Raw genomic sequence first — 15,068 nt, forward strand, 5'->3', positions numbered from 1 at the left:
TAAAGAGTCCCAGATAGGATAAGTTAGGGAGGTCCAGGAAAAGGTGTTTTGTTTCCTTTGCAGAAGATCGATCTCGGCGACCACAGGAGGGGCGAGGATCCTGGAGATCTCGAGGCCTGCTGAACCACCAGAGAGGGACCGAGAAAACCTAAGCTTACACATGGAGTGTTCTCGAATGGGAGCTGGTTGAGCCAGAGGACGGCTAGAGAGGGTCTGAGCGAGGACACAATGTATTGCGACCTCTGGTGTTCCAGAGGTCGAGAGAGGGAGTGTGGAGCAGGGAAATTATTTTACTGCTATTGTTAAATAATCATCATTATTACCATTGCATTAATAATATAATCTGGAGTTTATATTGCATTCAGGGGTTGAACAGTGTGTGTCTTTCAGAAAGGCTAAAAGTAACAGGACAGGAAACAGGCTTGGAGAGTTTTGCAGAAGTGAAAGTTATTTTGAGCAGCAGGCTAAGACGAGGCTTTAACAATGTAACAGATAGCTTTAAGAAGGCCTTAAGATGTTATGCATACAGTTATTATGTTGACCTTGTATTTCAGGTGCAGTTATGACTATTTTATACACAATGCATATCTGTGCTTATTAAAGAGTTGGAGCTCGGTCAATTAATTGGGGGTTGGAAGCTTTGTTCGGCGCGATGTCCGGACAATCTATTGTGCAAGTGACTTGGAGCCATAGAAGGAATTGCAGTACATGCTTACAAAACACTTATATATCAGGTCATTTTATATTAAGCTTTTAAGTAGAGGTTCTTGGTTAAAACATTTATTTAGTAGAAGACATACATATAGTCTCAGTGAGCCTCTGGTCTGGTGAAAGGTCAGAAGTGCAACAGGTGAATTGAGAAAGAGCATGTGAGGTCAACATACACACACACATGAGTTAGATTTATTTAGAGGAGAGATTAGTCATGTCTCGGTAAGAAAGAGGAACAATTCACTTTAAGACAAGAACGGAAAGTACCGGCCATGAAAATAGAAGATGATCTTCTGGGTTAAAAGTCATTGTGGTGTTGATCTGATCTATGTATAAAATGTATCTGTGACGCATGAAGGGGCGTCAGTAAATCAAACCCTGATGCTATAAAATATCTGTTCATGCTTTGATTAAGTTGAAGACTACTTGCTGTCGGCGTGCAGAGTTTTCTTCCCACACGTGTGTTCATTAAAAATCATTGTTTGACCAAGACCTTCTGGACCATGGGTGGTTTGTACTCTCCTTCCTCAATTTTGAACCTTAACATCTTCCTGCATTATACTGTACAATTTTTTTATTATCTTGCAATAATTAGTGTAAATAGGACTGAGGAAATGTGTTTGCATTGGAGTTTATGTCCAACAACATCAAGCAGTTAAATCAAAGAGTTCATGTTACTAACAGCTCACCTCTCTGCAGCAGACAGAGGCTGGAATTTAAAATCAGTGTCACGTGGATTAGACCAGTCACTCTTTAAGGACACACAGCTGGGTTCGGGTACAGGTTCAGGTCCAGCAGGTCTACCGTCAATCCTGTTAGGGAAGAAAAATGTGTTTTTAATTTGGAGTCACATAAGTTGAAGAAGACTTAATACCTTCATCATTCCAAAGAGAAAGTGGTTTGGCTGAGCATGAGCAGAGGGAAACTCCAAATTAGCGTTGGCAGTGTAGGAACAGAGCACCACCCAGAGGTAAACAGTCATTTACATTATGCAGGACTATTAATGGTCCTAATGTGAGAAGGAATTTAAATGTACAGGTTTAACATGTTTTAAAGAATTAAGGAATTCCTCTGACTCTGTAGTTACAAAGGCACTTTCTATTGCCTCTCTGAACTACTGTCTTCACCACTGAACAAGTGTAACTTGTGAATTATCTCCAGAGCTGGGCCAGAACTGCACATATGATGAAAGTCTTTTGTTTTCCTTAGCTCTCTAAGAACTGGACAAATTACTCTAAGGAGTCATCTACACTGTACAAACTATGCTGCACCAGCACTAATATATATATATATATATATATATATATATATATATATATATATATATATATATATTAGGGGTGCAACGATATTCGTATCGATATTGAACCGTTCGATACAGTGCTTTCGGTTCGGTACGCATATGTATCGAACAATACAACATTTGTAATTTATTTTATCAACTTTCCTTCTGACGATGCTGTCTGTGTTGAGCGCTCAGTGAATCTGCGTTCGACTACTCCGCCTAGGCTGCACTGTCGAGCGCAGATCCACTGAGCGCTCAACACAGACAGCATAGTCAGAAGGAAGAGCGCAGGGCAAGCTAGCGAGACAGAAGTTAAGCTCTCCTTGGACCTCCCCCACCCTCATTCAGATCTGGCGTTTGGAATTATTTTGGTTTTCATGTGACGTATGACCCTGAAGGTAAGCGAGTCATGGACTAAAGTAAAACAGTATGTTGGATGTGCCATGCAATGCTCAATTACATGGGTGGGAACTAGTGTGTTAGCGCAGTTAGCTCATTAACGTGTTGGCCGTCTAGCCCCACGCACGGGGCGATCGGCGGTAGCTCATTAACGGAGATTTGCCGTGTTGTGGTGTTAAGGTCATTTCAACGAGATTAACCTGAAAGCACTAGTGGGAACACAACGAATATGACTGCACATTTACGCCGACATCATTCTAGTGCAAAGACCAAAACAACAAGCATGCTACTAACTTTAGCCGAGTCATTTAGACAGCTGTTAGCACATGATTCTCCTTATGCTGCTGAGAATATAGCCCAGAAGAAGCGGATAGTATAGCTTTTATTTTGGAAAGAGACATTTCTCTGTAATAAACTCTCTTTTCCAAAGATGAGTGATTCCTCAATCAGATACAGGGCTTGCAATATGCTAGCCCGACGTCCTGGAGCTATCGATTTTTTTTAGTCGGCTACCAAAATCTATCTCTGCCCTGCCCGTCGGGCTATTGTAGGAAGGAAAATATATGTCAGTGCTTTTGCATTCTTTCAGAAAAGTAGCTGGGTAATTATGTCATTGGCATCGGTGAGCCACTGTCAATATGTGACATATTGAAATCGCGTTTGAATTTGCGCTTGTTTTTTGCTTTCACTTTGCAATCGTGCGAACTGTGTATAGAGAGCGACAGCACTGATCTGTGAGTGATGATAATTTGCGCACCAATTCCTCTGACATCGTCTTATTAATCGTTAGCTTACTATGCAAACATGACAAGTGAAATCTCCCGCAGCTTAAACATGTGAGAGGTTGATCGCGCAGAGAATCGCTGAGCGTTATGTGAGTACGTGTGTAAACGCAGCAGGATATATATTTTAGTTCTGCTGAGCCAAATAAGACAGGTCAGGGTGAAGAAGTGACAGCCAAAGAAAAGCTTACCACAAAACGGAGAAGTTATGACAAATCAGACTATAAGGCAAAAAGAAAGTGCAGCTTTATGGTTTCATGGACAAAATAATTTCTGTGGCTGCAATATGACGAGCTAAATAACCAGGGCTGCACATAAGTGGTCCGCAGGTGCGCATTCGCTGTCAAAATAAAAAACACGCACAAGGGTTAGGGTTAAATTTAAAAACTGTACTTTTGAGTTAAAATATATATTTATAATTTTAATAAATGCCAAATTAAAAAGGCATGAACATTTTTTGTATCGAAAAAATATCAAACCGTGACACCAAAGTATCGAACCGAACCGAACCGTGAATTTTGTGTATCGTTGCACCCCTAATATATATATATATATATATATATATATATATATATATATATATACTGTAATTGTCGGGCTATAAGTCGCTACTTTTTGCACAAGCTTTGAACCCTGCGGCTTTTAGTCAGGTGCGGCTTTTCTATGGATTGTCCATGATTTTTGTCATATCGTAAGACGATTTGTTTTGTTTGTTCCGCCGTTGTACGGCACTACGTTGCCTGGCGGAAGGGCATGTGATCAGACACACAGTATCGGGGTTCAAGAGTGGTATGTTGATCACATGTCCATCCGCCAGGAAACATAGTGCCGGACAAGTAGCGCGAAAAACAAACTTCAAAGTAGCGCTACGCATTCAGCGGGAGGCGTGGATGACGAGCGGCGATAAACTTGCGAAAAGCAAGTTATGCTCAACTCCACCGGTGGAATCTGACAGTGTGGAAAAGTGTGAAAACATCCACGATCACCAACAGATTTCGAAGGACTGGACTGCTGCATGATGGAGAGGAGGACACCGCCACGGCCCTTCTGAGGGTGTTCGACTCTGACACTGACAACGAGGATTTCTTTGGTTTTGAAAGTGACAACGAAGGAAAGAAGCTGAGAGTGGATGACGAAGCCATCCTGAGCCTGTTCGTTTCCGACACTGGAGAAGAGGACTTTGGTGGTTTTAGTGGCAGGAAGAAGAGAAAGATGGTGAATGACTGACTTTTCTTCTTGTTAAAGCCGTGTCACTGCACCTGAGCCTAAAAGGTAGTCTGAATCTATTTTTCTGGTGTACTGTAGGTTATTGTTATGTACTACATTTGTTACTCATTTATGAAGCACAGTACATGTTTCGTACTTGTAATTACCGCTACTTGTACTTTGCATAAAAAGTTATGCAAATATGTACCCGTAACTTGTTTTTCAAAATATTAATAAAAGGGGTGTGTCTCCAAACAGCCATCTCTTTCCTGACAATTCGCTTTGTGCATATTCTCTTACATATGATAAGTCAACATTGAAACACCTGCGGCCTTTAGTCAGGCGCGGCTAATGTATGTACAAAACAGGATTTTCCCCTGATTTTAGCTTGTGCGGCTAATATTCAGGTGCGCTTTGTAGTCCGGGAAATATGGTAGGTATATATATATATCTCCTCCTTGAATTGCTACCTTATCGTGGTGGAGGGGTTTGTGTGTCCCAGGGATCCCAGGGGCTATGTTGTCTGGGGGCTTTTGCCCCCTGGTAGGGTCTCCCATGGCAAACTGGTCCTGGGTGAGGGACCAGACAAAGAGCGATTCAGAAGACCCCCATGAAAAGAATATCGAGGGAACAGTTTACCCTGCCCGGGATAGGGTTACCGGGGCCCCGCCCTGGAGCCAGGCCCGGGGAGGGTGCCCGAGGGCGAGCGTCTGGTGGCCGGGCCTTAGTCCATGGGGCCCGGCCGGGCACAGCCCGAAGAGGAGACATGGGCCCATCCTCCCGCAGGCCCACCACCCGCAGGAGGCGCCATAGGGGTCGGGTGCATTGTGAGCCGGGTGGCGGCCAGGAGCGGAGGCCCTGGCGGACCGACCCCCGGCTGCCAAGACTGGCAATAGGGACATGGAATGTCACCTCTCTGGTGGGGAAGGAGCCTGAGTTGGTGCGTGAGGTTGAGAGGTACCGGCTAGATATAGTTGGGCTCACCTCTACGCATTGTCTGGGCTCTGGAACCAGTCTCCTGGAGAGGGGCTGGACTCTGTCTCAATCTGGAGTTGCCCCTGGTGAGAGGCGGCGGGCTGGGGTGGGTATTCTTATATCCCCTCGGCTTGCTGCCGGTACGTTGGGGTTTTTCCCGGTGGACGAGAGGGTTTGTTCCCTGCGCCTTAGGGTCGGGGAACGGGTCCTGACTGTCATCTGCGCTTATGCGCCGAGTGGCAGTTCGGAGTACCCAGCCTTCTTAGAGTCCCTGGGGGGGGTGCTGGAAGGTGCTCCACCTGGAGACTCTGTTGTCCTGCTGGGAGACTTCAATGCTCACGTGGGTAACGACAGCGAGACCTGGAGGGGCGTGATTGGGAGGAACGGCCTCCCTGATCTGAACCCGAGCGGTGCTTTGTTATTGGACTTCTGTGCTAATCACAGTTTGGCCATAACGAACACCCTGTTCGAACATAAGAGTGTCCATAAGTGCACGTGGCACCAGGATGCTCTAGGCCGTAGGTCGATGATCGATTTTGTAATCGTATCACCAGACCTGCGACCATATGTTCTGGACACTCGGGTAAAGAGAGGGGCTGAGCTGTCAACTGATCACCACCTGGTGGTGAGTTGGATCAGGTGGCGGGGGAGGACGCTGGACAGACCTGGTGCACCTAAACGCGTAGTGAGGGTGTGCTGGGAACGTCTAGCAGAGGCCCCAGTCCGCGAGATCTTCAACGCACACCTCCGGCAGAGCTTCAACAGCATTCCGAGGGAGACTGGGGACATTGAGTCCGAATGGACCATGTTCAGCGTCTCCATTGCCGAAGCTGCTGCATTGAGCTGCGGCCGCAAGGTGGTTGGTGCCTGCCGTGGTGGTAATCCCCGAACCAAATGGTGGACACCAGAGGTGAAGGGAGCCACCAGGCTGAAGAAGGAGGCCTATCGGGCTTGGTTAGCCTGTGGGACTCCGGAGGCAGCCGACAGGTATCGACAGGCCAAGCGGAATGCGGCTCGGGCAGTGGCTGAAGCAAAAACTCGGGTGTGGGAGGAGTTCGGAGAGGCCATGGAAAAAGACTTTCGGACTGCCTCGAAGAGATTCTGGCAAACCGTCAGGCGTCTCAGGAGGGGAAAGCGGTGCTCTACCTGCACTGTGTATAGTGCTGGCGGAGCGCTGTTGACGTCGACTGGGAAAATTGTCGGGCGGTGGAAGGAATACTTCGAGGACCTCCTTAATCCCACTGACACGTCTTCCGGGGAGGAAGCAGAGTCTGGGGATGAGGGGTGTGACCCACCGATTTCCGGGGGCGAGGTCACTGAGGCAGTTAAACAACTCCTTGGTGGCAGAGCCCCTGGTGTCGATGAGGTCCGCCCCGAGTTCCTGAAGGCTCTGGACGTTGTAGGGCTGTCTTGGTTGACACGTCTCTGCAATGTTGCGTGGAGATCAGGGGCAGTACCTGTGGACTGGCAGACCGGGGTGGTGGTCCCCATCTTCAAGAAGGGGGACCGGAGGGTGTGTTCCAACTACAGGGGGATCACACTCCTCAGCCTCCCCGGGAAAGTCTATGCCAGGGTGCTGGAGAGGAGGGTTCGTCCGCTAGTCGAACCTCGGATACAGGAGGAACAATGCGGTTTTCGTCCTGGTCGCGGAACACTGGACCAGCTCTTTGTCCTCTCGAGGATACTTGAGGGTGCATGGGAGTTTGCCCAACCAGTCTACATGTGTTTTGTGGACCTGGAGAAGGCATTCGACCGTGTCCCTCGGGGCGTCCTGTGGGAGGTGTTGCGCGAGTATGGGGTGTCTGGCCCATTGCTACGGGCCATTCAATCCCTATACAACCGTTGCAAGAGCTTGGTTCGCATTGCCGGCAATAAGTCGGACTCGTTCCCGGTGGGTGATGGGCTCCGCCAAGGCTGCCCTTTGTCTCCGGTTCTGTTCATAATTTTTATGGACAGGATTTCTAGGCGCAGCCAAGTGGCGGAGGGCTTTCGCTTTGGTGGCCTCAGAATCTCATCTCTGATTTTTGCGGATGATGTGGTTCTGTTGGCTTCATCGGGTGAGGGCCTCCAGCTCGCACTGGAGCGGTTCGCAGCCGAGTGTAACGCAGCGGGAATGAGGATCAGCACCTCCAAATCTGAGGCCATGGTTCTCAGCCGGAAAAGGGTGGAGTGCCCACTCCGGGTCGGGGATGAGTTCCTGCCCCAAGTGGAGGAGTTCAAGTATCTCGGGGTCTTGTTCGCGAGTGATGGGAGAAGGGAGCTGGAGATCGACAGACGGATTGGGGCTGCGGCTGCAGTAATGCGGACGCTGCACCGGTCAGTCGTGGTGAAGAGGGAGCTGAGTGTAAAAGCGAAGCTCTCAATTTACCGGTCGATCTACGTCCCTACCCTCACCTATGGCCACGAGCTGTGGGTAGTGACCGAAAGAACGAGATCGCGGATACAAGCGGCGGAAATGAGCTTCCTCCGAAGGGTGGCTGGCCTCTCCCTTAGAGATAGGGTGAGAAGTTCGGCCATCCGGGAGGGGCTTAGAGTAGAGCAGCTGCTGCTCCACATCGAAAGGAGCCAGCTGAGGTGGTTCGGGCATCTGGCAAGGATGCCCCCTGGGCGCCTCCTGGGCGAGGTGTTCCAGGCATGTCCCACCGGGAGGAGGCCCCGGGGCAGACCCAGGACACGCTGGAGAGATTATATCTCTCGGCTGGCCTGGGAACGCCTTGGTATTCCCCCGGACAAGCTGGAGGAGGTGGCTGGGGAGAGGGAGGTCTGGACCTCTTTGCTTAGGCTGCTACCCCCGCGACCCGACCTCGGATAAGCGGATGAAGATGGATGGATGGATGGATATATATATATATATATATATATATATATATATATATATATATATATAAGCTCTCACAACTTGCTGTCAGGAAAACTTCAGATGGGATTTAGGAAGAATTAATCAGTTAGTCAATTAGTCAATGTTTACCTAACACTTTTAACTTCTGGTGTTTGGCATCAAACATTTTTGTTTTACTCTTAATTTCATCAGTGTTTTTACAGTTTCTGCTCTTCAGTGCTTGACATGTATTCATCTTCTGGCACCCAAAGTAGCATAAGCACATGTTTTAGTTCTAGTTCCTCCCCTCTGCACCAGTTACTTGAATCCAACTGTGAGCAACAGCTCAGACCTGTTATCAGTTTATCCTAACTAAGGATGGGTATCGTTTAGGTTTTATCTGATACCGGTGCCAAATCGGTACTTTTGAAACGGTGCCAGTGCTCAAACCGGTGCTTAAAGAATGGAGAACACAAAATTGGTCCAAAATCCTCTCATGTTCAGCTGGTTTTTTGTAAAAAGATAACAATGTTAGCCTTTTCTGCAGCTATGGGGCATATATGGTATCACTCTTAGCTGGAAGCAGTGCTTAACCAATGGAAAAAACACAAACTTTGTCCAAAAACCTCTCATGTTTAACTGTTTCCCTCTTTTTCTTTGGTCATTTTAGCCTTTTTTGGCCAGGGTGAAGGGAGTATCTGCCATCAAACAAGAAGACAGCCGCATGTGGCTATGATGATGTTTGCTAGTTCACCTTACATGCATTTATGTAATAACGTGGTTAGCCTACTCAACGTAAATTACACACGAACAACATTAAGCTACTCGCGCAGAGAAGAACGGCTGCTGCTGCCATCATCATCCTCATCATTTCTGCTACACTGGCAGGGCTAGGGGCCAGGACTCTCCTCTTCGGGTTTTTGGGGGATGTTGCTAAATCCGGGTCCGATAACAGGCAACCCACCAGCAGTAGATGTGCTCGGTGTGAGGTCTCACAGCAAGCTATCAAATACGGCGCATTTCTCGGCTTTTAAAAAAAAAAACGTTATGGGTCGCCAGGTGTTTCATCGGATTCGAGGTGTTACCTCCTTTGACAGTATCACAGTATCACCTTAAAGCACTTGTTGCTGCTGAGTTTGCATCTTTTGCTGTGAAGTACAGCCAGACTTTTGACCGCTTCGTCTTGGGCATTTTTAATCTGTAGCTCTGCTCTAAAAGAACGTACGTACCTGGCCCCGCCTACTATCCGCGGCAACGTAAAATGATTGGCTAGAAGTGTATCACAGCTCAGGAAAAAAAAGCACCGAAATAAAGCATCGAAATGTGCGCTGCTTTTCGGTCTGGTTACTACCGTTTATGTCAGAACCAGTGCCATGATGGCACCGGACACCGGTACCCATCCCTAATCCTAACACATCCTACAAGACTCAGACTAAAATAAAAAAATTACTTTTGAGAATGATGATTACAACATGAGAAAGACTTTCAGCCAATATTTTAAAATAGTGACATGGTTCTTTTTAAATTTGGTTTTATCTATTTAGTGAAGATCGCAGCAGTGCTCTAACTTGTGTAGCACCTGATTCAGATTCAGAAGACTTTATTTATCTTCGAGTCGGCAATTAAGAGACAGACCTTACCGACAATACACAAACATCACATTGGGGAGACAGGTCAGGCTAGATAGCTGGCCCGTCAGCCACACGAGCAGCGACCCGGAACCAAACAACAATGGAAAATGCACAATATGAGGAAAGACGAGGAGAAAAAAAGAACAAAAATGGTGAGTATAGTTCTGTGTCAGTGTATATGCGTATGTGTGCGTGTGTGTTCCATGTTCAGCTTTTGCCTTAAGCATCTAGCTGGCGCCAGGGGCGCCACATGAGATGAAGATGGTAGCTGCTTTGGTTAGTGGGAACAAATTGCAGCTGGTCTAATGTATGTCACTGGTCACCAGGTCTCTCAGTTCCGGCTGTTCTTCTTCAAGACGTTATCCATTCAGCAGAGCCATGACCTTCTCGAAGATCTTATCCATATTGTGTTTAAAAAAATAAATAAATAAATAAATAAAAACAGTGCTCACAGCCCTGCCCATCGTCGATCATGTCGGCCAGTCTTGTGGGATTTTGAACAGCTGTAGCCACTTCTTGTTCTTCGATAAGCCAGGTCTCAGCCAATTGGTAGATGTCCACGTATCTCATATTCAAACACAATCCAACAGGTACTGTAGTAATATGGATGGGGCCTTAGATTGTTTGATTAGGTGGCTTGCTTTACTAAATTGTATGTAATAACAGTTCCTACCATCAAACTGTCAGCAATATTACTGAAATTATTATCAGTGCCACCTTACATGGTAAATGGACTGATTCTTATACAGCACTTTTCTACTCTGGGCATTCAACACTTTACCCACCTTGCCTCATTAACACATGCACTTTTGTCTATGCTCTCTCTATGCCAGTGCTTTCTCTCTGTTATTTACATACATTTATAATCCAATTGAATGTGGATTCGTATCTTGCCCAATTATATTTACACAGGGAAACTGTTTAAGGTGAACCTCATGTTTCCTTACACATGAGAAAAAAAATCCCAGGGAATGAGATGTTTGAACTGCACTTTATATCCAACAACATTACATAATTAAATTATATAGTTAAATAATTTAAACATTAACATAATAATAAACATTAAATAATATTAAATAATATTAAATAAGCTCTCAAAAAGTTCATGTTACTAACAGCTCACCTTTTTTGATCAGATGTCTGCTGGGCTTTAAAATTAGCCTTATCTCCTTTAGAAGCGTCACTCTTTAAAGACAACCTCCTGGATAGAGGTCCAGGCTGGTTCCTGTGAATAATGATGGAGCAGTGATGTGAGTGCTGAGCTGTGACATGGAGAAGAGTCATGGACAGTTAGAGATGGTCATCTCACCTCTGAGCTTTGGTCTGGCTCTCATGTTCCCCACACAGAGTGCTTTTAGAGGGAGGGGCTCCCTCCTCTCTGTCCTCACACTGATCCATGCTGCTCAGCTCACACACACTTTCTACCTGCAGAGGAAACACAAATCATTCATGTGCACATCAACTGAAACCCTGCTTTCCATCATGTGTGCTGTCCAAATATCAGCTGCTGCTTTCCTGCTTCATCTCAGTGTCAGCTGAATGCAGTCAGACAGCAGTGTGAGGCAGAGGAAGCTGCCATCAGCTGCTCTACTATCAGTCCACTAGATGGAAGCATGACACACACGATGCATTCACTGACACAAACTGATTCACTATGACTGGAGGCTTCAGTCCAGTAATACGCAGCCAGTTCAACCAATGAGTCATTGAATTCAACACGTATTACAAACATTTTCAAACATTTCAGCCGATCCATGATTCCAATAAGATCAGCAGAGTTAAAAGTTTCAAACTAATTATTCCTCCTGAGTTTGCAGAGAACTGAACACACAATAATTTACTGATAATAAGACGCTCCTCATAGCTCTTTGTTCAGTACGGCTTTCCTTCTCCCCATAAACCTGGAGGTTGCAGAGTTAAAGATGTAATTGATTGTCACCAATGGGGACACATTTAGACATAAGTATGTCAGACGGACAGCTAGGATCAAACACTGTGGACGCAGAGACATCTGTGCTTTTACTTAAATCACATCTGTTTATTAACAGGAGTTAGTAGTAGTAGTTATTATTAGTAGTAGTAGTTATTTTGTAATAATTATTTTGTAATTATTTCGTAATCATTGTCATAATTACCTTCTATTGAAGCAGATTCAACATTTGTGATGCAGTGTTTTTAATGAGAAGCACAATTTTTTTAATCAAGTTCATGCTACATCTATACAACAGCTCCACTATCAGCTATTCCTTCATACAAATGCATCTGCAACTGTGTGTGTGTTTGTGTGTTAAATTATTTTCTCATGTCTCCATAAAATGACCTGAAACTGTCTAATAGCTACCATTTTAACAATATAAGCCTATAAACTACAGTTCCACACACTAACACAAATGCATAACCTATTTAGAACACATACCATCTTTTTCTTAGGGTATGAAGACAAAAGCTATCAACACAAAGCAAAGACGAAAATTTTCGTGTTTATACTGTAAAAACATGAACAAGTAAGAACAAGTAAAAACAAGGGCTGCAGTGTGACTGCTCATCAGTTGAAATTCAGGCTCTGGCTGCTGTGCTGGGGTCTGCAGAGACGCAGCTTTAACGTCACTCTGTGTTCTTGGCTAGCTCTGTGTTATCATGCTGTCTGTGCAGATGGTTTGATGCCACTGTACCTAACTTAACTTTTACAGCCTTTCATTCTCTCTGGCTGTCAGTTCTAGTTGAGCAATATAGCTTTTCGTTTATTGTGTAAATACAGTCTCATTAACTTCTGTTATTGTTAGATTTTTTGTAACTGAGGATTATATTTAGCATATATTTATGGTGAATTTAATGACTGGAATAACTTTATGTGATTCAAAGTTCAAAATAATAATGTCTATCATTTACTTAATTTCTTTCAGTTCATCATCTTTCTGAAAGCCATTTGAATTCTCCTCTTTCTCTCTAACCCAACTCTCTTCTGATGGCTGCTTTTACTTTGTCTCTACAAACAGAATCTACTGCTTGAAGATACCACCTCATCCACCAAGGCGGTCTCCCGTGGCTAGTTAACCAGTAGAAAGTTGGCACACAGACCAGGTAAGGTATAAGGTATAAAATATTATAGTGATCCCAATAATATTTATAATATGACGACAGAGAATAGAGGAAGTGGGTCTTGAGGCACCCATTTAAGTCATTATTAGCTCTCTGCTTTGTCTTACATCATGTTCGTGATAAACAAAAATGCTGTGAATGATGTTGCGTGTCTTTAGCTAGCATAATACAAAAGAAACAATCTTCCGTGAAAGTTTAAACTGGAAAAACTAGTAACTGAATGCATCAAAGTTTCAGTTTGCGGTTCACCTGATCTTTGTGAAGCAGAAACAATAACAAGATGTTAGCTAATAGATATATATAACATCAAAACACAACAGGAATTTCTTTGTTTTACACTTTAATTCAGATCATACAGCAGATTAATTTTATGTAAAGGAAATAATACATAATAAAAAATACACCTGCTGTTCTGCTCTCAGTTCCATCAGTCTCTGTGACGCCAGAATAATTACCTGTCAGCAGAGGAATTTTTAAACCAACACTTCCTCATGTTTGAGCTTGTCACGCTTTGTGTGTGTCTGCATATTTACTACATACTATTAAAATTATATTTTAGTGAGTTCCTTCTGTTTTTACAGTCTGGATTAGGCTGCTTCCTGCTCTGTAGGTCTTCATCTCTGCTGATCAGGAGGTCTCAGACTAGATCTTTTAGACATGAGCCTCTGATCCTGTTAAAGTAGTTCAGATCTTTACGTAACTTAACATTTCCAAAAGACTGAAATCGCACTGAGTTATCCGAGTGCGTGCTCTATAAGGACTCTGATATTAGATGATCTGTATTATTCCGGAAAACAGGTTAAAGGGGAAAAAAAAGTTTGAAGCTTTTTTTTTTTAATTCAAAGGCTTGGAACCTCAGAGGAGGGTAATACACAGTGAAACTCAAGAGACCACATTCTGACCTACTATTGATGATTAAAACCTTTAAACTGAAAAATAAAAACAAGAATAATAAAAAAAAACCTCAAATCCAGCAATTAAAATCACAGAATTCAACGTGAACATGAACGTGAACGTGAACATGACAACAGCACAACACAAAGACATGGAAATGTCTGCTACATCTAAATATTTTTCTGCATGTTATGCATGACTCGAGTCAAAGCCCAGTTCAGGTTTACTCCTGCAGAGTAAACCTGAACTGCTTTACTTTGTGTTTTGTTTTTTAATTTATTTGTTTGTTTTTCATGAGACTTAAGTAAAAATCTGAATTACAACTTTTTAACAAAAAAACTGATTTTATCAGATTGATCTTCCCTTTAACTGGATACAATGTTCAATCAGATTAATGATCAGTGTCTGATTAGTCTAAAGTTTCACACAGATCTATTTAAACTGTTTATCACAATAACAAATGTTTTAGTGCAGACCTACTGACTGATAACATGTGTGAATTCAATCAGTCAATAATCTATAATCATGTGGAATTGTCTTCAAACACAAAAGTGATCAAAGTTTGTCCTGATATAAGAGCTTAACATTTGGTCCAAACATCACAGAGCGGAAACAAGCAGTCAAACTGTTAAAGAAGGAAACAAAGCAAACTTACAGTTTCTTCACACGGAGATACAATCAACAAGCTCCACTCCACACCTGAGTTTGTGTTTCCAGCTCAGACGTGTTAAACGCTGCTGCTGTGCTACATTTGTCATTTCCTGCTTTCACTACCATCCATGTCAAAGCGCTGAAGTCATCTGATCACTTTAATGCAGTAAAGCAGGAGCTGTAAGTCTGACATTTATTTACTGTCATCACAAACACACACAGCTGGATTAGCACCCAGACAAAGGGCTGAAAAGCTGAAAATCATTCTTTGATTATTATTATTATGTATCCTGTTTATGTGGAGGCAGTTTTCTATCTGTCAGTGCTGAAGAAGACGTCACTGATCACATGACTCTAAGGGATGTTTCCTGCACCTCGCTGATTCTGAGCCATGAAGATTGAAGGCAGCTCTGAAGGCAAAGCAGGTCTGAGCCTGTGTTAGCAAGCTGTACCTAATAAAGTGGTAGTAAGTGTGTCAAGGACTCGGTAAGTAATGATAGCAGGGGGCAGCACAGAGAGGTTAGGCGCTGTCAGAGAAGCAGACTCACATCAGACTGGTCATATTCCATCATCTATACCTGAAATAATCATCAAACACACAGCAGACTTGAAACATG

General features: G+C 44.1%; 1 protein-coding gene across 1 annotated transcript in view; it reads right to left on the reverse strand.

The window, feature by feature from the left end:
* Positions 1 to 14,660, reverse strand: part of LOC309703477 (protein NLRC3-like) — a 31,147-nt gene extending 16,487 nt beyond the window's left edge. Inside the window, exons 1-4 of the mRNA XM_082528334.1 lie at positions 14,456 to 14,660; positions 11,117 to 11,232; positions 10,931 to 11,032; positions 1,401 to 1,523 (exon numbers count right to left, since the gene is read on the reverse strand). Coding sequence (XP_082384460.1) covers positions 1,401 to 1,523; positions 10,931 to 11,032; positions 11,117 to 11,205 — 314 coding nt within the window. The 5' untranslated portion in view covers positions 11,206 to 11,232; positions 14,456 to 14,660. The remainder of the gene's footprint in view (positions 1 to 1,400; positions 1,524 to 10,930; positions 11,033 to 11,116; positions 11,233 to 14,455) is intronic.
* Between the last annotated feature and the right edge of the window lie 408 nt (positions 14,661 to 15,068).

This window comes from Aulonocara stuartgranti (genome assembly GCF_965226115.1).
Source record: "Aulonocara stuartgranti genome assembly, chromosome: 3".
Taxonomy (NCBI): domain Eukaryota; kingdom Metazoa; phylum Chordata; class Actinopteri; order Cichliformes; family Cichlidae; genus Aulonocara; species Aulonocara stuartgranti.